The sequence below is a fragment of the Lepisma saccharinum genome, chromosome 8, assembly GCF_977018435.1.
Source record: "Lepisma saccharinum chromosome 8, izLepSacc3.1, whole genome shotgun sequence".
Taxonomy (NCBI): Eukaryota; Metazoa; Arthropoda; class Insecta; order Zygentoma; family Lepismatidae; genus Lepisma; species Lepisma saccharinum.
Window position 1 is genome coordinate 54,927,159 of NC_139236.1, and position 23,430 is coordinate 54,950,588.

The following is a 23,430-nucleotide window of genomic DNA, read 5'->3' on the forward strand; positions in this document are numbered from 1 at the left end:
AAACAAACTGAAACATACACACAATTATTAAATAAATAAAGCAATTTTTAAAAAATGCTCCCTCAGATTAGTTTTTGAGAATTACATTTTGACATGGCTTATCTTAAAGCAAATTTTCTTCACATTCAAGCAATTCTTTTCATATAGTTTATAATAGGAATGAAACAGATCAATTGACACTCTATCAATGCAGGCATATTGATGTATCAGGTAATTGATAAAATTATTCATAATTTTACAAATCTAATTAATTCATGAAGAGTATAATTTAGTGTAAATCTCCACCAAATTTTTGTTTTTATGAATACGAGGGCTGCTGGAAAAGTTTCTGCAATCAATATGAAAAAAGACATGTGAAATTCTGGGAATGGCTTTATTGTTTTTCAAAGTATTCACCCTTAAGATCGATACACTTTTGCATATGCTCAAACCAATTTTGAAAGCATTTTTCCACTGAAATGTTGATACCTCAGAAACCGCTGTTTGGAATGCATCAACAGCTGCTTCAGGTGACACAAATCACTCACCACACATCTTACTTTTCATGTGTGGGAACAAAAAGAGTCATTAGGTGATAAATCGGGTGAGTATGGACAATGAGTCATTAATTCGACATTTTTACTGGACAAAAATCAACACTTTGGTGTGCTGAGTGGGAACTGGCATTGTCGTGGAGAAGAATAATGCGACGATTTGGGTTTGTTTTACGCAATTCATTGATGACCTCTGGCAAACAAATTGTTGTATACCACTCAGCATTTACAGTCCTTCGATCTTCTAAAGCTATTGTTGCCACATGTCTGGTATAACCGAAGAAACAAGCAATCATTTGCTTGGCAGCACTCCTCGAATGAACAACTTTTGATGGTTTCGGCTCACTTTGAAACACCCAAACAGTGGATTACTGTTTAGTTTTGGGTTCGTATGAATAAATCCAAGTTTCGTCCCCTGTAACGATGTAGTACACCAAATTTGACTTGCATCGGTTGGATTTTTTGATTGTTTCTTTACACCAATTTACACGAGCCTGTTTTTGAGCTTCAGTCAAGTTGTGTGGGATCCAACAGCTTGAAAGTTTCCGTACGTTCAGATGACCATGCAAAATTGTATGTATTGCTTTCATGTCAATGTTCAAGGATGCCTGAACCTTACTGTATGTCACATGCTGATCTCTCTCAATCATTTCATGCACAGCATCAACATTACTGGCAACAACAGACGTGGATGGACGAACTTCACGAAATTCATCACTGAGAAATGTGCGACCACACTGGAATTCGGAAAACCAATTGTACACAGTCCTATTGGATGGTGCTTCATCCCATTTCTCACGCGAAACTACTTCTTCAAACTGCTATGAAAAATAAATGAATTTGCTTAAACAAACAATCAAAGATAATTTAAACATAAAAGGTCTATTCTTCCAATTTTTATAATAGCGGAACACTAGCGCCACTGTTGGTGGTAGTTTGCAGAAACTTTTCCAGCAGTCCTCGTATAAACAAATAACCAGTCATGATTTTTGTAAAATCTACATACACAGTTCTTTTCAAAAGCAAAACCCACTGCAATCACCTAGTTGTAAACATTAAATAAAGAGATTCAGAAACTATTCATACTCTTCAATAGTAGAATTAGTAGAATTTTAGTTATCGGTATCATTGCATTTTATATTGGTAATTTATTGGTATCAGGCAAAAATTCATATCTGTTTATATATAGTTTATAATTAACATTGAGAAATTAATCAAATTTACCAAGAAATGCCAGTTGTAAAAGATGAAAAATCTTATTTGTCTTTTACAGAAACAGAATTGACTATGAAGTTGTGCTGAAACCAACATTGTTCAGAGGGAAAAGAATCTGCATGTACTGTCAAGAATTTAGGATCAATACCTGATAGTCATAATTTTCAACTTTTAAAAATATTTCCTTCTTTGAAGATCTTATGTAACGATTTGTATTTTTCTTATTTCATTAACTTTCTTGCCGCTTTTCACTACTTTCAGTGATAAACATGAATAATGATGGGATGAAATTGATGAAGGGAAATTCACAACCAGCAATGTTCAGTCTGGGAGCCCAACCTGTAATATTTTATGATGAGTCAACCCATTCAATGTATCAGCTTCCTTGGGCAGTATTTGTTTTATTTCTTGAAAGTAAATAAACATAAACATGATGCCTACCATTCTTCCTGTTGCTGTATCTAAAACCCTAGTTGCTTTTATTCCTCTGATCACACAAACAGCTGCCAATACCAACTTCACTACAGCAGGAGGGTTCTTCATAGATTTAACAAATGTAATATCTTGTGGTTTCAAAGTGTTCAAAGCTCTTAAGGCATCTGCAACAATAGAAACACAAATTAAAGGTTACTGAAGTTACATGTTACTTTTTAAATTAATATTACAAATTCTCTTAATTTTAATATTTTTTTTTAAGATTTATACATCTCTATTAAACTAGACTATAGTTATGAAATGATATATATACAGGGTGTCGCAAAACTCTTTCAACAACGCTTGGGTGCTGGTAGATATCATAAAAACAAGTAACTTTTTCCTATAACATTTACCTCGAAAATGCTTAGTTTCTGCACTATAAGCGCTTAAAATCTATCCTGTACATATGCAACCCAACACAGCAAACACTTGCTGTGACATAACTAGCAGGGGCACGTGGCAGGGTTGCCACTAGCGTTCCTCGTTCAGAGAGACAACTTGAAAAGAACTTGGGAATCTTGCCTGAGCAAAAACCAAAACATTAATGGTACTTGCGATGTTGTAAGAAGCATTGACAGTATTTATAAACTGACCAAGACAAATAATGGGCAGACTGAAATTCAAGATTACTTATTCTAAAATATCTCCATAATTGATTGATTTATTTGGTTATTTTAATTCACTTTTCTGCCACCTTTGGTTAATCGCGAAGATGAGGATGATATGATGAAATAACAAATGACACCAATGTCTAGGCCAGGATTTAAACCCGAGACACCTGGCGCCGTAGCGAGCTGTGCTAACAACATTGCCACGGAGTGTTTCGTGTATCATGCAATATCAACAATTGCAAGGAACACGCGCCCCTGGTAGTTATGTCATTGCAAGCATTTGCTGTGTTGGGATGCATATGTACAGGATAGATTTTAATCGCTTATAGCGCAGAAACTAAGCACTTTCGAGGTACACTTTATAGGGAAAACTTACTGGTTTTTGTGATATCTACCAGCACCAAAGTGTTGTTGAAAGAGTTTTGCGGCACCCTGTATAATATTCTTAGTATAACCAAAGAGTAAATACAAAGTGTTCCATTACAACCTCCATTCTAATCAATTCTCTTTCTTCTTCATATGGATCTACAAATTTTGGTGAGTCTTGGACAGTTTTATTTTTACTTTCATTCTCCCTGCTTGCTTTCTCCAATTTCATTTCCTATAGTTTTCCATAGATTTTCTTCCATGTCAGCTTCACATGTTTTTTCTTTCTTAGTTTGGATGAAAATAGTTTCAATTTTTACTTCTTCCATCTCTCAATGTGGCCAATCCAGGCCATCTGTTGGGATTTTATTTTATTTTATCAATGTATCGAGTTCGCTACTTGTTTCCCACATACATATGTCCTTCCATTGAAATGTTTTGGTTCCAAATATATTTTCACAAAGTTTTCTATAAATAATTAGAAGTTGTTCATTGGTTACTAGAAACAACTGAAACTCCACAACAGAAGAAAAAGGTTTGATTTAATTTGGTTCATTTTACTTCACTCTTCTGCCACTTTTGACTAATTGAGAAGACAAGGATGTGTGATGGTATGATGAAATTGATGAAGGGACACTCACAAAGAACAACCATGTCCAGGGTGGGATTCTATGTATGACCAATCAAGGATTGGACATACTTTCCCAAATACAAACAAAGCACCATACTATTCCATTCAAGTGCAAGGCGCCAAAATGAGATGGGAAGCCATTTTGTGTAGTATCAATATTAGCGGAAATTAAGAGTAATGCCTAAAAACCCTAATCAACAGCTTAAAATCATGTTAAAGCCACAATCCAGAACAAAATAAGTTGTTACCAACATGCCCAAGCCATTTTGCATACAAAGCACCATGTGCTATAACTTGTTTATCATACAAAATTTTTATATACTCATGTATTTTCAAGCAAACATTTGTGTAGGTTCAGAATAACCCCATTTCCTTGAAAATACCATTCTTTTACCCCAGTTATAATAACTGTGCTTAAGAAACCCCAAACATTGATGTTTTTTGGAGTAAGACAATCAAACAGTTGAAAAACTCCATCCTAGTCTGACACCTTGTGGCCAGACTTGGAACTGCTTGAATGAAGCTACCCATGACTTATGTTAGCCAATGGGAGCCTTCCCAGCCATGACGCCATGGCCTGGATGGAAAACTTCCTTTATTATGAGTGTAGGAAGCCATCTTAGATTCTATTCTGTACCAGTTTTTCATGGAGTAAAGATCGTGTTCAAGTAGCGTGTTATGTAGAAGCATAGTGAGTGAGCACAATGGCCCTGAAATCATTGGGAACTACCGATATAGTGATTCAGAGTCCCTCAAAAGCCTAGTATGGGCTCAAATGACAGATAACAGGCAGAAAAGTTATCCATGCCAATAGTCAGGATTCGGGCATGCTAAAAAGTGGTATAAACGGAAAATGCTGATTCTCCCTGCCACGAACATTTTGCACGTGGTCACGTGGCTGCATAAAATGAACAATCAGATACATAGAGACAGGAATTCATCTCAATCGAAGAGTGGGATACCCATCCATCATCACCAGTACCCTCAATAGCTTGGAGAGGCTACAGGAAGCATGGGATTGTGTGTTTTTATGCCAACAAATTAGGTTTCCCCCCCAAGAAATAGAGCTATTATAGTTCAAAAGTGTGTGTGTAACAAAGGGCTCCAAGTCTACTAAAACGTGCTTGTGTCCATACCAAAGATGAGTTCCAGATATTGTAAGTAGAATGTTATCTTAGCTAAGTGCTGTGAGTGTAAACATGTACATAAATGTTTGTTTTTGCCTGTGATAATTCAAGATGCTTGTCCTAAGGCCAAATGACCAATAAATTTGTCATTCCAACGAGTTGTATCTAATTTCATCCCTGAATGTGAAATACTGCGAGTGCTCCACTAGTAACCATTTAAATTTTAGGCTCAAAGTTCCTATAGATACCAACAAGTCTTCTTCCTAACACTCGCTGTTACTGGGAACACCACACATCGCACATGGGAGATGTGTGGCTGCATAGAGTAGCTTAGGGAGATATATTTCTAGGTTCACTTGTACCCTTCTAGCTATTGAAGATAAGTAGATAACCAAACCAACTTCAAAACCTAGAAGTATAGCTCCCGACCCCATTGTAAAACTCAGGACCCTTGGCATCGTAGCACACTGTGCTAACTACTCCACCATGGAGGTCGGCAGAAGAAAAAGGGCTCAAGGAATTTTAGCTCATGGCTTTAAAGTTCGACTCCCACTCACTGTATAGCATCAAGATCACATGAAGCAAAATTATACCTCTGCAACAGGAAGCACAGGTGATCATGGTGCGACTCCAAACAAAAACAATGTTTTCAGCATGGAAATTACCATTGAGTGTACGGAATAGCTGCCATGCCACTGATATAAATACAAGTGGAGTGCTTTTCATTTTTTTTTTACTTCTTCAGAGGTAAATATGTTCAGTTGCTTGTAGCACTAGGTGCACTTTTTCTTCCTTTGGGGCAGGGAGGGAGGAGGATAGTACATTCATTGATACTTGGCAAATAGATTTGCCTGCCTGAAACACTTATACCTGAATCAAAATTGTTTCAGGACATATGCAGTTGCCAGATATTTTTTCAACCATACCTATATTGTTCTTGCAACATTGTCAATACCTTATGACTATGCATGCAACTTCAAAACCACAAAGAAAAATTCTTTGCGCACAGTAAGTACATACATATATCAATATATCAGAAATGAGTTGAAAAAGAATAACGTATAATTTCATTGATTTGTTTAAAGTTAGCTGCCAAATAAACATGATGAAAAAAAAAAACTTTCCGCAACATAAATATTCGTTGACTAATTTTACATTACTACCTTCTCTTTTTAAAGAAATTGGGAATTGTCTTACTTGCACAACTGGTTGTTACTAATACAGTTGCCTTTGGTAACTTTGATCCAGCTGAATATATTGTTATCGCCTAATAAACTTTTAAATAGAAAAACTAAAATAATTTTAAATAAATTTAAAATAATTTACCAATTGCCAACATCTTGACCAAAAAAAAAAAGAGTAAAAATGGCAAAGAACACTTACCTTCTAGGTAAGGAAGTGCTTCAGCTAAATCTATTTCACACTCAGTTTTCAATGCTTGTGTTATTGCTGCTTGTTCATCTGCCACTACTTTATCTTTTTTTACAATAGCAGAAATAGTTTCAACTTCTTTCTTTTCTTTTTCAATTGTTAAGATCATACGATCAGTTATTGCTGCTGCTTCAATTAGTCTAGGTTTTAAAGCAGACAATTCCTTCTGCATTTCTGCAATCTTAAAACAAAATATTACATAGCAAAAAAATCATTACCATACACAATGCAGAAGCAAAATACATTTTCAAATATGAATATTTGGAAGGGGTTAAAAGCTTTATATCGGTATGCCATACTTCAATTAAACAGGATTAATTTCAACCAATGAAGCTACTAAAAATGAACAACAACACGCCATTCTTATTTTTCTTCTTCATAAAATGTAGCCTAAGACATTTACTTGTGTAAAAAATAATAGAAATAATAGAATAATTGAAATACATAAATGGATACTTGGGACATTTCAGTACCCTGTTTTTTTAAATAACTTTAACAAATTGGCATCTTCATAAATAAATTTCTCCTTGCTGAAAATTCAGTCTACTGTATTCAGTAGATCCATATGTGTTTTGAAACAAATAGTTATAAAAATGTTAATCAGGAGGAATGAAAAGTTATATTTACAGCCACCATGCTAAGATAAACATACTCCATACCATATTAAATATAATACTGAAGAGATATTTTCACTTGTTTTACTACTGTACATATACTGTAGCTATACTTTATTCTTCTAAAGATACTCAGTAGAAAACCATTGGATTTCATTAGACTTCCAAGAACACAGTAGATAACAGTAGATTTTGTCCTTTGTAAACAGTTGAAACAGTTCCTTTCATGAAAACTTTTCAAACCCCTCAAAACAATTTTGTATATTGTTATTCAGGATTTATTTTAAAATGCTGTAAGTTAACACCAGCCATAGAGTTGAAAATATGTTTACAAGAAATGGATGAAAGAACTGATTCATTCCTGACAAACTCAAAATGAGCCTAATCAGTCACAATGACCGTGGGTACACCTTTATTCGCACGCACACACAGATACATACATACATACATACATTTGCATATGTACATTACTCTAACAATTATGGAAAATGTACATCTAGCTAAATAAATATCTAAGATTTCAACCTATCTAGAATAAATAAATGAAGAAACATTATAAAGAAAATCCTACCTGTCCGGCAGCAAATAAAAGTTGATCTAAGCCTCCTAAATATCTATTTTTAGCAGCCATTACTTCATTCTGCTTTTTCTCCATTATATCTTTAAAACAAGCAATAAGTTCAAGGAATGATGTGGGTGTAATATATATGTGCCTTCCCGTGGTGGCCAATAACTTCTCCGATAAATTGCTGGAAGTGAATATAGTTATTAGTGGAGACATGTATATACCTATTTGTTTTAGAATGTGATATTATACACTGTAAATTTAACTTTAGGTGACCATGATATTTAGATTTATCTTATCTTACATCACTTTCCTGCTTTTTTTTGGCTAATCACAATGATGAAGTAGAATGGAAATTAGATTAAATTGCATAAGGCAGGGGTTCCCAAACTTTTTCATTTTATGGCACCTTTAGTGTTTCAAGATTTTTCCGCAGTGCCCAAATCAGAATATAGGTCTATCTAACACTTGCAATGCTCAGTTAGTGTATTTGGGGTGCTTGTCTTAAGTTAAGAAGTAGACACATATTTCAAATTCAGAAACGTCTTATATTTTAAAAGTACTAAATAAGCACATATTTGGAACATTTCACGGTGCCCCTGTAAGCCAGCCACGGTACCGTGGTACACACTTTGGGAGCCACTGGCATAAGGGATGCTCACAAACCAGGTCAGGACTCAAACCAGGAACCCATGGTGACAAAACCTCAAATTGACCACATAAAGAACTTGGCCATCAAACACAAATTTGAAACAGATGGTAGAATCATCATCACCAAATAAACTATTCCACATTTTTGCTTATGGACAAAATTAGTTAATTAAATACACAACACAAAATATAAAACTGAGCCAATGAAGTTGTCTTAATACAGGTTGTACCTTATATATAAAAATAATTCAGGGTGTTTTAACCAATATAGTAGATGGTGAATAAAAAAATGCAGTTTGATGACCAGAATTCATGAAAAGGGATACCTTGATTGATTGAATGAATTAGGTTATATTACGTTGTTGTTCTGCCACTTTTGGCTAATTGCGACGATGAGGATGAGCGAGTGATATGATGAAATGACAAAGGGACACTCAAAAGAACATCCATGCTCAAGCCAGGATTCAAATCTGGGACCCCTGGCATCATACCATGCTGTGCTAACCATTCCACCACAGAGGTCGGCTCAAGTTTGGTAGATTTCACTATGGTCCAGAAGGCATCTATCTTTTCCAAAGTTTGCATCTAGTTTTTCATTTCTTTCGGATGGGGATGGTGAAGATCATGAGTAACGTCTGCAGAGACCAAACTTTTCATAACTCCACAAAGAAAAGGGTGAACATCTGGACAGAAAACTTTCAGATCCAATCCATTCAAATTACCCCTTAGATCCTGTAGGCCTCTTACCAACTGGCACTCTTTTCTATAGGTGATGCACATGCGTATTCAGCAAAAGTATTTAACTGTAAAAAATGATTTGGTTTCAATGAACCAAATGATGGACTGTTTCTTACTGAAATGAGGCTATTCGCGTTCAAGGTCACCCAGAAACTTTTGATGTGCTTCTTCCTAATTCTAGTCATAAAAAAATTTTACGTTGCTAGACACTTTTGAACAAACAATATTCTGATACCTAGTTACTGAATTAATACGTATTTCTAAAATCAGATCACTCTCTTGTATACACCTTATACATACAGGGTGATTCTAAACGTAGGGTACAAATGAAAACCACAGATACCTCCCATGAAATAGAGACGAAAGTGCCCCTTCCACTTTGCCGAGAGATGTCTCCCTGGGGAGCTAGACAACGCCGAAAATGTGTGAAAATAAAGTTCACACCGCTGTACAGCCAGTACCAGTGAAGATAGAAAGCCGGAATAAAAGAAGTCAAAAGGAACACCAAAGTCGCCCATCCGAAAAACACCAGGCGGCAGCTGCGCAAAGCATGCGCTTGGGGTTCCACAAAGGAAATAGGAGTGTCCCACAAGACAAGTGAAGGGAAAGGGCAGTGATCGAGAATGGTAGGAACAAAAGAAGCAATGAAGCATGAAGTAACAATTGCACAGCGGGAAACCAACACCATGACTGAAGCAGTGCAGTCGAGAAAAATAGTGCAGGGTTGCAGAACCACGGGAGGATGACGTAAGACGAAGAAACACACCGAGAATGCAAGGAAAGTGGTCCGTGACACCTTTCTATCTTCACTGGTACTGGCTGTACAGCGGTGTGAAGTTCATTTTCACATGTTTTCTAGCTACTCACGGAGGCATCTCTCAGCAAAGTGGAAGGGGCACTTTTGTCTCTATTTCATGGGAGATATCTGTGGTTTTCATTTGTACCCTACCTTTAGAATCACCCCGTATACTGTATTTTCTCTGGGATAATTTACCAAAATGTACCCATAACACTGAAACACTGGTTACTATTTAGTGAAAGTGAATATGGAGTTTTCTCTTTGTGAGAGATGACACCTTGAGTCAAGATATTTTTGCAGAAATACTAAAAATGAAATAACAATAATTAATATAATTACCATGCAGTTACGTGGAAGTATTTGCAAGCATCCACAGCCAATGGTTTGATTCTGTCATCAATGTTTATCTCTTCCATGAACTTTTGTGCAATCTTTTCTAGGGCATCTTCAGGCCAAGCCTTAAAATTAAAAAATACACATGGATCTTTTTGCCAAGTTATACATTTATGATCTGAAGAATGTACGGACAAAGTACAGAACATATATTAGGCTGAGCCAATGCCAATTCTGATGTATCGGTATGGGCTGATACTTTTGTCATCAGGAAGTTTAAGTTGGAATTTATTAACCTAAACCAGCAGATACTTTTTTGGAATTTTCGATCACAAAAATGCTACACTTTCGCAGTGTCTATAAGTATCCTGGAAATTATGCAAAATTCAAAGTGTCTATTTATATTGCACCAGAATTGTGTGAAAAAGTGGATTTTGGATCACACAACAGGTATTTCAATATTCTGATGTAATTCCTGAATATTTTGAAACAAAGCATGTCAAAAAGTTTGCATGATTAAATAATCCCTTTAGTTGAGAACTACAGTCTGTGATTCGATTTCTTAACGCTAAAGGTCACAATGCTGCCGAAATTCACCAAGAATTGTGTGAAGTATATGGTTCGAATGTAATGAGTGAAGGAAAAGTATGGCAATAGTGTCCTGTGAATGGTTCCCTTGAATGGGAGCTCTGATCACTCTCCATATAGTCCGGACCTTACACCTAGTGACTATGACATCTTCCTGCACATCAAGAAGTGGTTTGCAGCTTGACAATTTGAAGAAACTGAGGTGTTGAAAATGACAGTCTTGGATTGGCTGAACTTCCAAGTGGCAAACTTCTATGCAGAGGGTATAAAAAAACTTGTTCAACAGTACCAAAATTGCTTGAAAAAGAATGGTGACTATGTTGAGAAATGAAGTAGATACGAGGTCTGACAATTAAGTTCGCGAACATGCCACCATTTAGCGCTGAAGGCAGCACTATACAGGCTGCTCTGTAACAACATTTTGTAACCTTGGTATTTCAGTGCCTCACAGCAGTGTTCACGTTGATGCATGGCGGATTTGTGCTGAGTGGCATGCATTGTTGTTTGTGATTGTATGTGTGTGTGCTGTCGTGAAAAGAGCTGAGCTGGAATTAGAGCAACGAAAAAACATCAAATTTCTGGTGAAACTGGGCAAGAGTGGGAGTGAATTACAGGAAATGTTAGTGCAGGTGCATGGCGAGAATGCCATGAAGAAAACAGCGGTGTACAAATGGATTAAACAATTTTCTGAGGAGAGGGAACAAGTAACTGATGAAGAAAGGGTAGGACATCCAGTAATGAGCCAAACGGATGAAAACATTGCCAAAATGCATCAAATTGTGAGTGCAAATCGGCGACTGACCATGAGATTCATAGCAGACCAAGTGACATTGATATGGAAACTGTGTGGAAAATTTTAACTGAAGACCTTGGCATGCACAAAGTGTGTGCCAAAATGGTCCCAAAGGAGCTCACCGATGAACAAAAGCAAAGGAAGGTTGAACTGTGCACAGACCTGTTGGAGAGGCAGGATGATATTTTGGGCCGAATAATCATAGGTGATGAAAACTGGGTCTTCGTGTATGACCCTGAAACAAAGTGGTCACCTGATTCTCCACAACCAAAAAAGTTCCGTCGATCAAAATAAAAAATAAAAACATTGTTGATAACCTTTCTTGATATCCGAGGGATTGTTCACTATGAATTTGTACCACCAGGACAAACAGTTAACCAAGTGTACTATTTGGGAGTGCTGCAAAGGTTGCGTGAAAAAGTGAGATGCAAACGACCGGAACTTTTCACCAACAACTCATGGCTCGTGCATCACAACAATGTGCCTGTGCACACGGCACAGCCTGTACAGGAGTTTTTGGCCAGGAAACAAATAACTCTGGTAGATCACCTGCCATACTCACCTGACCTTGCCCCCAATGACTTCTCTCTTTACCCGAAGATCAAACAAGTTTTGAAAGGAAGAAGACATTTTGATGACATTGAGGACATTAAGGCTAATACAGCGGCAGCTCTGAAGGTCATTCTAGAAACAGAGTTCCAAAATTGCTTTGAAGGGTGGAGTAGGTACTGTCATCGGTGATTAGCTTCCCAAGGGGAGTACTTTGAAGCTATTCAGCAATAAGCTATGCAGCTTATTTTCTAGGATAGGTTCGTGAAGTTAACTGTCAGACCCCGTATGTACATGTTTGTTACCACTAATACAGTGCTCCTACACTTCCTTCCTTCTTTGATATCATCAATCGGTCCTTATTTTTGAAATGCAACTTGTACATTTATATTAGATGCATGCCACTCCCTCCCCCAAAAGATCTCAAAAGTAATGATATTAAATGATGAGGTGAACATTACACACAATTGGAGCAGAACCAATTAAAACTGTGAATCTTGCCTAATTCCAGGACATTCAGACTTCAGAAAATGTCAACACTTTGTTGATCCATGGAATGGCTGGACACCGGGAAAATACTGGCTCATATTGGCGATTTATTATGAAATAAAACTTTGCAAGAGCAGTACTGATGAATCCCGATACATCAGCACTGGCTCAGTCTTAGTAGTTTATCTATGGATGCAAAGCTTGAGAGCAATCTCATTACATATACTTATTAAGAGGGTAACGATAATTTGAAAACTAAAGGTTTGATATTTTATATTTGATTGCTGATAAATTTTATGGTGTTATTCTACCAGCATTGGTAAAGGTCTTCCTAAAATTAACATAGACAATGGTCAGAACATGTACTTTCTTTGGTTGTTTTAATTTTCAGATTAATCTCAATTCTCCATCAGGGATGGAAAAGTACATACATGGTAACAGCTTAAAACAGAGATAACATTGATTTACAATATGTTAAAATGAATAAGAACTTGTTCCAAGATCATGTTGGTACAGTATGGCCAGAAAAGAATTATACCAAAAGTTACCGACTGTATACAATGTTGCCACTTTCGGTATACTTCTTTTCCGGCCATACTGTAGAAGGGCCATCTATTACCTGGGCCTCCGCAAAGTGACTGATCAGTTGGCAGCTGCCACTTCGTGGAGGTGAAAGTAATGGCTATCCATGCAACTACACAATCTTAGATCAAGTTTATTTTATATCTCTTAACCTATTTAAATATCTTACCATGCCTTGTGCTTAACTCTTCTAGCCCTGATGAAGGTCGAGATTCATGCAAACATTAAGACATGTTGTAACTGTCCTGGAATGGATATTTTTATGGTGCTGACAACATGAGGCATAATATATCAGCTCTTTTAGGAACACCTTAACTGTATATACCACATTTATTCATACATATATCTACATTATTTTTACAGTGCATATTTACAACTCACATTGAATCTAAAATCTCTTCATTGCCACTCAGCTCTTATGTCAGAAGGTCATGACTTCATGCAGTGAACAGAAACAAGAATTTACCTTCACAAGTCTCCTATAACTCATTGAATCTTGATGTTGTGCATGGAATTCATAGTGCAAAACTGCAGAACATACAATACTATACAGTGTTCATCAAATGTCTTGCCCTCTCACATAGGCAACATCTCTCAAATGATGCCTCTGATTATGATGTACATAGAAAGTACATAATAAATTTACTTTTGTTTCTTATGATACAGACTAAAGTCATCACTACAAACAAAAAAAATAGAAAAACATAGTTTAAGTGCAAACTGACACCATTATCTGTCCAGTGATAAAACATCAATGACAAATGCATGCAAGAAATATGTTCTGTCATGTGCCATGCAGAAAGAATTAAATATGTAACTTTCCCACCTCCAATTCATATTCCTTTCCCTCTATTATGAGAGGCTTGTATGCCTACAAAAAATGTAAATCTACATGTAAGAAAACCTCATTTTCTTATATCATGATTTTTATATAAAACTAAATACAACATTTTGGTATCTCCAATTACGTATCTGTTTCTGTTTTCAGAAGTCATTATTTGAAATCATTCATACATGGTATTCAAAATTTATTTCTTCTTATGCATGTTTATACATGTAGTATATATATTATGTAGGGATGGGCCGATATGAAATTTTGATACGATATTCTACCGATTTGATACAAAATTCCAAATCATTCTTGAAGAACCTGAATGGTTCTTTGATCTTAATAAATGTGTGTTTCCAGGTGACAGCAGTGCAAAATAAGTTGCATATTTAGACATTTACTTTTTGAAAAAGTAGGGCATGGAGATTATCCATAAAAATAATAACCAAATGGCAGAATTTTGCACTAAATAATAAGATATTTAGATATATCAGATCGGTAAGATAATCAGCAATTTTACCGATAAATTTATACACCAATATGGCATAGGTCGATACAAATAGAGTACCAATTAATCTGTCCCATCCCTAATAGTATGTATTTGCTGAAACTTTTGGATTTTTCAAGTAAATTTCATTTATAAGTATTGTGTATTTTATTTTACATAAAATGAAGGTATTTGCAATATGTTGTAAACCAATTTGGTTTTGACACATCAGATAAAAAATACAAAGCTTCGAGAGATTTTGAAAAATATGTATAATACAGGAAATTAACATTAAAATGTTTATGTATATATTTCATAGCACAGCTGAGCACATATTGGAGTTTTTGAAGATCCTGATGATTAAAAAAATAATTAAAATAATGTGGTTTCTGCGCGACATTTTATTTTTCTCTACAGTGACACAATATGTCTTTGCAATATGTTAATTTCCATCCTCTTAACAAAGGTAAATTTTGCATTATTATTATTTTTAATTCAATAAAGAAATTGGAAGTACTAGTATGTTTATCAGTGGAGTGTTTTTAATAGATATACTGCATATTGGGAAAAATAAATTATCAACCATGAAGAATGAATTATTTACCTCTCAATTTTCCTCTACTTTTTCACTTCTTGCATTAAATAAACATTGCAAGAAAAACTGCAAAGAGAAGTGCTTATTTTAGATATTTGCCAATGGCAGACTAATCAGTTATGAACTGCATTATGACAAAAGGGTAACAATGAATCTGTAATTTTAGGGAATCACACTTGTGATCTAAAATATTATACATTTTTTGTTCTTTCAGTTGTGTTTCAACAAAATGTTTGTAGAGGTATTAAATTTCCATTGCTGAACAAATGAATTACTTGTGTATTAATTCAATCTTCTGAATAGGTAAACAGGCATCATCATTAAGTGTAGTTATTTCAATAGATCTAAATTATACTTGCAACAGAGAAAGTGTTTAAAATCAAAATACAAAATTCACGCACATGTGCTACTTACATGAAACCAATCAATTGTGCAGCAATTTATTAGGGATGGAAAACTTATCAACCACTTCCTAAACGTGTTGCCTAGTGGACTGAAACATAGGATTATGTGCATGTTGTCTTTGCTTCTATTTATGAAAAATCGGAAAACTGCCAATGGACTGATATCCAAATTTCTATTTCCACCCTGAGCAGCCAAGGTCACCATCTGAAACAGAAGTTTAAAATACATGTCAATATCAATAAATTTTAATGTGTGTGTCTCCTCACCTCCACCCAGCACATTTTGGCAGCAACAGTAAATCTTAAACTTGTATTTCTGTGCAGACACATTGTTGGGTCTAGTCAGAAAAAAACACCATCTCCCATATTAAATTAAATTTGGTAAATTCTTTTTTACAACTAATTTGCTGGAAGAATCACAAGGTAAAAATTGCAAGGTTCTACCATATCATGAAGACATGTACTTGTTGTGGAGGTAAGGCTCCACACATTCTCGATCTCAGTCATAGTGAAGGTCATGCTTCAGCTGCCCATTGGTCTGACGGCAAGTATGTCAATGCAAGATTTTATTAAAATTATTAATATCCAGGTGCATACCCAGTTGGACCACTAACCTGCATTAAACTTGGTGTTGGAGATGACAATGATCTTATTGGTGCATGTGAAAATGCACTACAAGTTCTTCATTTAAGTCCACTTTATGCATTGGAAGGATAATCAGTCTAGACTACAGTTTAAAGTGTGGCATAAATCATTGTCATTAGAAACTGATATTTCATAATTTTATTACTTTTATGTCACTTTTGGCTAATCGAGATGAACCATGACTGATGATAAGACGAGACTGATGAAAGGAGACTCACAATTAACACCCATGCTCAGGCTGGGATTCAAACCTGTGTGAGATTGAAAGTAGCCTACAGTGTACATGCTCGGCCACCAATCTGACTGGAACCGGAAAAAGGGAACCTTAATTACGAGGGACATTCCGAAAGTAAGTTTCGTCATTTTTTTTTCACAGGGAAGCTGTATTGCAAAGTTATTGTTATAGCACATTGCCATAACAAAAGACAATCATTTCTGAATTCACGACGGGAGGAGCGAGAGCAGAGGAGTGATGGTGCATGTGCAGAGTGCCGAAGAATAGAGATAAGCAGCAGACCGACGTGCTCAAGCTCATTTGAGTCCAAACCAGTATGGCAGAAAGACATGTGCTGGAAACATGGTCACAAATGGAAGTGCGTGTTGTCGTGTGCTATGAATGGGCACGTGGGACTAGTGTTTCAGATATTCATCGACGCCTACAGAGCATCTATGGAGATGACGTCATGTCCCATCAGATGGTTGGGTGCTGGTGTTCAATGTTTAATGAAGGAAGGCAGTGTGTGGAAGATGAAGACCGATCTGGGTGCCCTTCCACATCCACGACTGCAACAAACGTCGACAGAGTACAGGAAATGGTGTTAGCCAACAGGCACGTAACTGTGTATGAAGTCGCATCCACACTGGGTGTTGGACGTGCTGAAGCTCACCACATGATTCACGACTTGTTGGGATATCGGAAGGTGTCGGCAAGATGGGTGCCGAGAAACCTCACCCCTGAGCACAAGACTGCAAGAATGGCAATATGCCTCGAACACTTGATGTGGTACGAGCGCGAGGGGAATGACTTCCTGTTGAGGATCATCACAGCCAATGAGACATTGGTGCACAACTTTACCTCAGAGACCAAGTCCGCCTCAATGACATGGAAACATCCCAGCTCACCCATCCTGAAAAAAATCAAAGTGTCGCAGTCCACAGGGAAGATTATGCTGACAGTGTTCTGGGACGTGAAGGGTGTCATTTTGTTTGATTACCTCACTACAGGGTCCGTCAATGCGGCATGCTATTGCCACACACTAAGCAAACCGAAGTCCGCCATTCGACGCAAGATACCAGGCTCTTGAGTCGAGGTTGTTCTTGGACGACAATGCAAGACCCCACACAGCAAGGGTCACTGCAGAACACATTCATCATCTGGGATGGGAGAGATTGAATCACCCGGCATACAACCCCGATCTTGCCCCATCAGACTTCCACCTTTTTCCTGCGTTGAAGTCAGCACTATTGGGACGTCACTTCAGAAGCAACGAAGAGGTGCAACAGGCTGTGAAGAACTTCCTTAAATCGCTGGGCACCGATTTTTACCAGGAGGGTTTCTTGAAATTGATTTCACTTTACGACAAATGTATCAATGTCGGTGGCGACTATGTGAAAAAATAACCAAAAGATTGTATTTTGTTATGACATTGTATTCTTCTGATTGTAATTAAGCTTTACTGTGAAAAAAATGACAAAACTTACATTCGGAACGTCCCTCGTACAAGATAACAAGAGTTAACAATCAACAGTAAGTTACAGTAGTTTTAGCTTCAACGAAACTGGTAGGTTAAGAGTTTCTACAATTTTTATATTTTTATAATTTTTATAATTTTTATAATTAATTACAGTAATGTGTAAAGGCAGATTAGACTGAGGATGAGCATACCTCTAAAATTTCTTGCTTTTCATCCATCGCATATAAATTTGGAACTTCTCCAGAGTTCAACAGTGAGTCAACATCTTCAAGGAATGACTCTTCCTTCATCTGAGAGTCAGTCATCAGCAAAACTGCATGCTTCCCCAGGACACCAGATAATTTCAACACCTTTTTAATATCCTCCCTAAACTCATTTGTGCCTAGAAAGTAATAAATGAGGCAATGTATAACTGGAAATGTTATTACTGTCTAGTGAAAAATTGGAAAAAAAAAGGTTTGTCTGGATAATTCTTGATTATTTGAACTACTAGTGCTATCTGCCTGGTGTTCCAACCTAACGGCAACATCACGAAGGAGCCTAGCAGAGACTGCAACACAATGACATGCTTAGTCATCAAACATTGTCTGTTTCTGTCACCATGTGAAAAGTATATCTCAAAAATTCCGTTACAGTTAAAATGAATGTTATGGACAAGCATGCCACAACAAGTTAAAACTATGTTACAAGAGTATTTTTTTTGGTTAACTTATACTTTTTTATATAATTTTGATTCTCATCAAATTTCCACAAAGCCCACAAGACAAACTCATTATACATACCATATTCTTTTGATATCTCAGGTTGAAATAAGGTACAACCAGACATGCTTGCAGCAAGTCTTGTAATTGACTGTCTGCCTGAGCCTCCAACGCCAACAAGTAACCCATTCCCATTTCGCATGGCAAGCATTCTGCATACACGAGACAAATGCTCCAGTGCATACCTGAAATTATACATGAGCTATTATTCATTCTGATATTACTGATGATTATTATTATCATTAATACAGTAAAATTCTGATACTAGGTTATAATTTCAATCCTGATGGTCATAATAAACCATAACATTACAAAATTACCCTAGATTTTACATTTTTCAGTTTTTTTCATCTTGACTTACTGAAAAACATAAAATTGATTTTCCACTGTAAATCTATGATTTAGGTTCTTCTTCAAGGTTCACATAACCACTTTTTATAGATGCAAAAAAATATATGGTTATTTTAAGTGGTTTCATTGTGTTGTGTCGTTATCTTGGCTTAAGAAAGTTCTGGGAAAGCCAGATGACACGTTGCATGAAAAATAAAATAAAAATTACTTAAAGTAATGGTATATTACTTTGCAATCTATGATTTATGATATTAAGGAGTTCATTGGCAATATTTTTCTGAACATGCCTCTATTCCACACAGGATACAATATGAAGTATATTTATTAAGTGTGTATGGTGTTTCAATTACCTAGTAAAGAAACAACTGTAGTTGCTTATAAAATTAAAACTATAAAAATGGTATATTAGTTGTATGTATATTTAACAGCATCCATTGATCATTAAAGAAAATATAAAATCTCTATATCTACCTAAACAACACAAGATCCATCTTTCTTTTGTTCATAGTGTTATAATCCTGTAAGCCCAGAAGTGAAACTTCACAAAACTGATCAAAGTCTGTAACCTCTTCATATCTTCTGTCATTTCCTACAGCATTTGGATCCATGTAATTTCCAAAGAATAGATCTCTCAAAGTATCCTCACTAGGCTGCAAAATAATTAAATTGATCAATCTAATTATGTTGAATTAAAAAAATAATAACACAAAATGTTCATAAATGTTAAATAGTCAAATTTCAATCCACATCAGCAAAATTCCTTTAATTATGTCTTACTCTTCTATGATTAAAAGATTAATGAATAGTTAATTAGAGTCATGAATAAAGTTTTGTTATATTTTGAAGCTTTGTTGGACTAAAAGGGGTCATGGTGGAAGACTGAAGATTCACCATAAAAACAAATAAGACAAAACAAAACAAATTAAAATAAATAGTTAGGTAAATTAACCAAACTCAAATAAATTACAACGAAATTACAAGAAATAGCAATCTCCAAGCCAACGAAAACAACATTTTCTTTAAAAAAAAATATCTTTATTATCTGTTTTGATAAGACAGGCTGAAACAGCAGATATGAAGCACAGGTAGATGATATGAATACAATCACTAATTAGTGGCAAATTATTCTTTTTGTACAAATTTAATTATATCAAACCCTATAGCCATCTGCAATGCACATGCAAAGAACCTAGCAACGTGATATAATTTAATCATCATAACCAATCTCTCTCTCTTTTATATCTTGCTTGAAAACTATATTATATTCTTAATTTTGGTAATCTTGTATCCACTGTACTCTTCTTTCATCAAGGTATTAAAATAAAAGAATAGTATTAGTGGTACCAGTGGCTTAGCAGAGTTACAGAATGAGAGTTTCAGATTAAATTTGAAGGTACCTTAAAACGGCAACACCATCAGTTGAATGTAAGTACAAATAATTTTTGCACTTTTGTGATAGTGCATCAAATAGTTAAAAATAATTTACGTGTAAAAAAAATGTTGTTTCTGAATAAAAACAGTGCTGTAGTTATCATTCCACTGACTGGATTTTGAGTCTCACTGATATTGAAGGGAATTAAAATGTAATGTAATTTTAACATTTAAATGACTTTTCACATTTCTCTTTCATTTTGGCTCATGATCTTAACACTGTTAAATGAAGTGAAAATAAAGTAAAATTTGTTCTTAAGTTTCCTGCACATCTAATTATGTACAAAGGAAAAAATATTCCATTTTGAGCACTTTCAAAAATAAGAGAAAGAGAGAGAGAGAGAGAGAGAGAAACAGACAGACAGACAGACAGACACACACACACACACACACACACACACAAAGAATGAGGGAGAGATTAGAGGGGCAGGGAAAGGGATGGCTTATTGGTAGAGGCATGCATATTTAATTTTTGATGAAAATATGAAATGTGAAATAACACATCGTAATGTTAATATTTCATGTTTCTGAAAGGTGTGAGGTGCAGTTTCATACCATATTTCCTCACGAAATTACACAAAATTTATACTTTATTTACCGACACGACACTTTCTGAAGTTTGAATTATCCTGTGAGTTATGCAATTCATGGATAATTGATTAATTCTGCTGTAAATATTTGAGAAGAAAATATAGACTCCTTTATACAGGAATAAAATAAATAATGTACGAGGGCCTTTTTTTTCAACCTCTGATGGACCATAAACATAAGACAAGTGTAAGTAACAAAATGAATTTATTATCAAAAGTTATGTACATACCTGGTTACTTTTCGACATAATCGTCGTTAAGATACAGGCATTTGTCATATTGTGGGATGAGCTTTTCGATCTTCTCTGCGAAGAACGTTGCCACCAGTGATGTGAGATGGGCCTGAATGTTGCTTTGAAGCTCCTCATTGATGTGGAAGCTTTGGCCTTCTAGCCAGTTCTTCAATGCAGGGAAGAGATGAAAATGACTCGGTGAACCCAACACCTTCTGGAGCAATATAAATGGGAAGTGTTTGATGACCCGGCGTATAGCCCCAACCTAATGCCGAGTGATTTTCATCTCTTCCCTGCATTGAAGAACTGGCTAGGAGGCCAAAGCTTCCACATCAATGAGGAGCTTCAAAGGAACGTTCAGGCCCATCTCACATCACTGGCGGCAACATTCTTCGCAGAGAGGCTTGGAAAGCTCATCCCACGATATGACAAATGCCTGTATGTCGAAAAGTAACCAGGTATGTACATAACTTTTGATAATAAATTCATTTTGTTACTTACACTTGACTTATTTTTATGGTCCATCGGAGGCTTAAAAAAAATGACCCTCGTACTATTAGAAGGGATATGTGTATTTTGTGTAATAAGTGCAGTTTTTAAATCAAATTTAGGATTATAGTCTGAATTTTAAAACCAAAATGTCACTTTATATACTGCTTTTGATCCAATTTTTCACCGCTATAACACCGAAATGTAATTTTACTTACCACTTTTGAACCCAAAATTGACTGTTTTTGTACTGAAATTTTGCTTTTTTATTTACCAAAAATATGTGCCTCTACTTATTGTTATTAACACAACAATATTATGCAGTGAGAAGGAATATAATCACTTACACGTTTTCCTTCACCAGCTAAGTCTTCAAAAACATCATCATATTTTTCTCTGAAATAAGTTTCCATACCATCCCTTATCTTGTTATACAGCCAAGCTCTGTCTTCTGCATCAATAAGTCTATCATAGATAACTCGTAAGATTTCATGTACCCATAATCTGTAATACAAAAACACATATGTTTATGACTCACTAATAAATATAGCATTACTTCTATCTTAATATTCAAAACATTTGTAATAAGCAAATTTAATGTTTAAACTTTGATGTTAAAATTTTATATTGTCATAAACTGAAATTGCCTTCAGTTCGTTTATACAACAATAGTGAGTTATTCTACTTCTAAAAAGAGAGTAAACCCTTTCTAAATCATTTTCAAATATTTTTTTAAAGTTGGTATTTTATGCCAAGTGTCCTCAACAAATTAAAAACCACGTATCTTACTCACGTGAAATTTTGTCTTTCCACGTGAGTAATTCTAAACTGCATTAACTACATCCATCATGAGTACACGTATCTTGTTCTGTTCTCTGAATTTTCAGACCAACCTCCGTCCATTTTTCTGGGATGAAAAAAAAAGATTCAGTCATAGAAGGGTAAAAAACATGGTTAAAATAGTTAAAAGGGATAAAAACTTGATTACCTGATCATGTCACTGAAGAAATTAGTCATTCCTTGCATCTACCTTTCTCATTCTTTTCTCTTGCCCCTGAAGAACGATCGATGTTGGCCTGAATATTCGGAGGGAAAACAAGGTATGTGTTCTAATTTGATCTCATTTTTAATATCAAAGGTTTACAAAATGTTTAAAAAAATCATCTAAAACCTGTAAAAGAATCTCTTGGTACAAATATGCACATCTTACCTGGTAAGCATCTTCATGTCATCACCTGACTCCTTTTTAAGTAGTGCACAACACTGAACAATTCTTGCAACATCTCTTAAATTGAAAATATAGTGTGATTTTGCTGGAGTTGGACGAAGTTGCTGTGAAGCAGACTTGTACACATTCATTGTAGCCAAGACCATGTTATTGGCTACAGCTGAAATATTGGGTCCAAATCCATTATTCTAGGAAAGAAAAATAAACAATGTGCAAAATATACCTGCCAAACATTTCTTGGAACCACTTCCAATTCCAATACCAACACAAAAAACATACATGCAGACAATACATTCTCCTGTATTATACAATCTTGAAAGTCAGAACATAGCAAAATTTTATAAAATTTTCCCATGTATTACACTTTCCTACATTTTGAGTTTATTCAACTTGGTTCCCTGAAATTTGTAAAATCGAGGTTCCTCTCTCCATCCATCCACTTGTCTGTCTGCCAGTCCATCCATCCATAGGAATGTAAGAAAGTAGGATTCCACCTTGCTAAATGTTATGTAAAATAACATGAAAAAAAATAAGCGAAATTTATGAATGTATTTAGAATGGGGATAATTTTTTTTATTTATTATGTCTTGTTTATCATGGT

General features: G+C 35.5%; 1 protein-coding gene across 1 annotated transcript in view; it reads right to left on the reverse strand.

Annotated features, from left to right (window-relative positions):
• The window catches only part of LOC145991789 (dynein axonemal heavy chain 7-like), a 208,974-nt gene that overhangs the window by 69,054 nt on the left and 116,490 nt on the right, over positions 1–23,430 (reverse strand). Inside the window, exons 36-46 of the mRNA XM_083127839.1 lie at positions 22,812–23,017; positions 21,949–22,105; positions 19,330–19,508; positions 18,529–18,692; positions 17,938–18,128; positions 15,418–15,612; positions 13,919–13,963; positions 10,098–10,216; positions 7,577–7,754; positions 6,344–6,572; positions 2,190–2,347 (exon numbers count right to left, since the gene is read on the reverse strand). Of these exons, the coding sequence (XP_082983965.1) occupies positions 2,190–2,347; positions 6,344–6,572; positions 7,577–7,754; positions 10,098–10,216; positions 13,919–13,963; positions 15,418–15,612; positions 17,938–18,128; positions 18,529–18,692; positions 19,330–19,508; positions 21,949–22,105; positions 22,812–23,017 (1,821 nt within the window). The remainder of the gene's footprint in view (positions 1–2,189; positions 2,348–6,343; positions 6,573–7,576; positions 7,755–10,097; positions 10,217–13,918; positions 13,964–15,417; positions 15,613–17,937; positions 18,129–18,528; positions 18,693–19,329; positions 19,509–21,948; positions 22,106–22,811; positions 23,018–23,430) is intronic.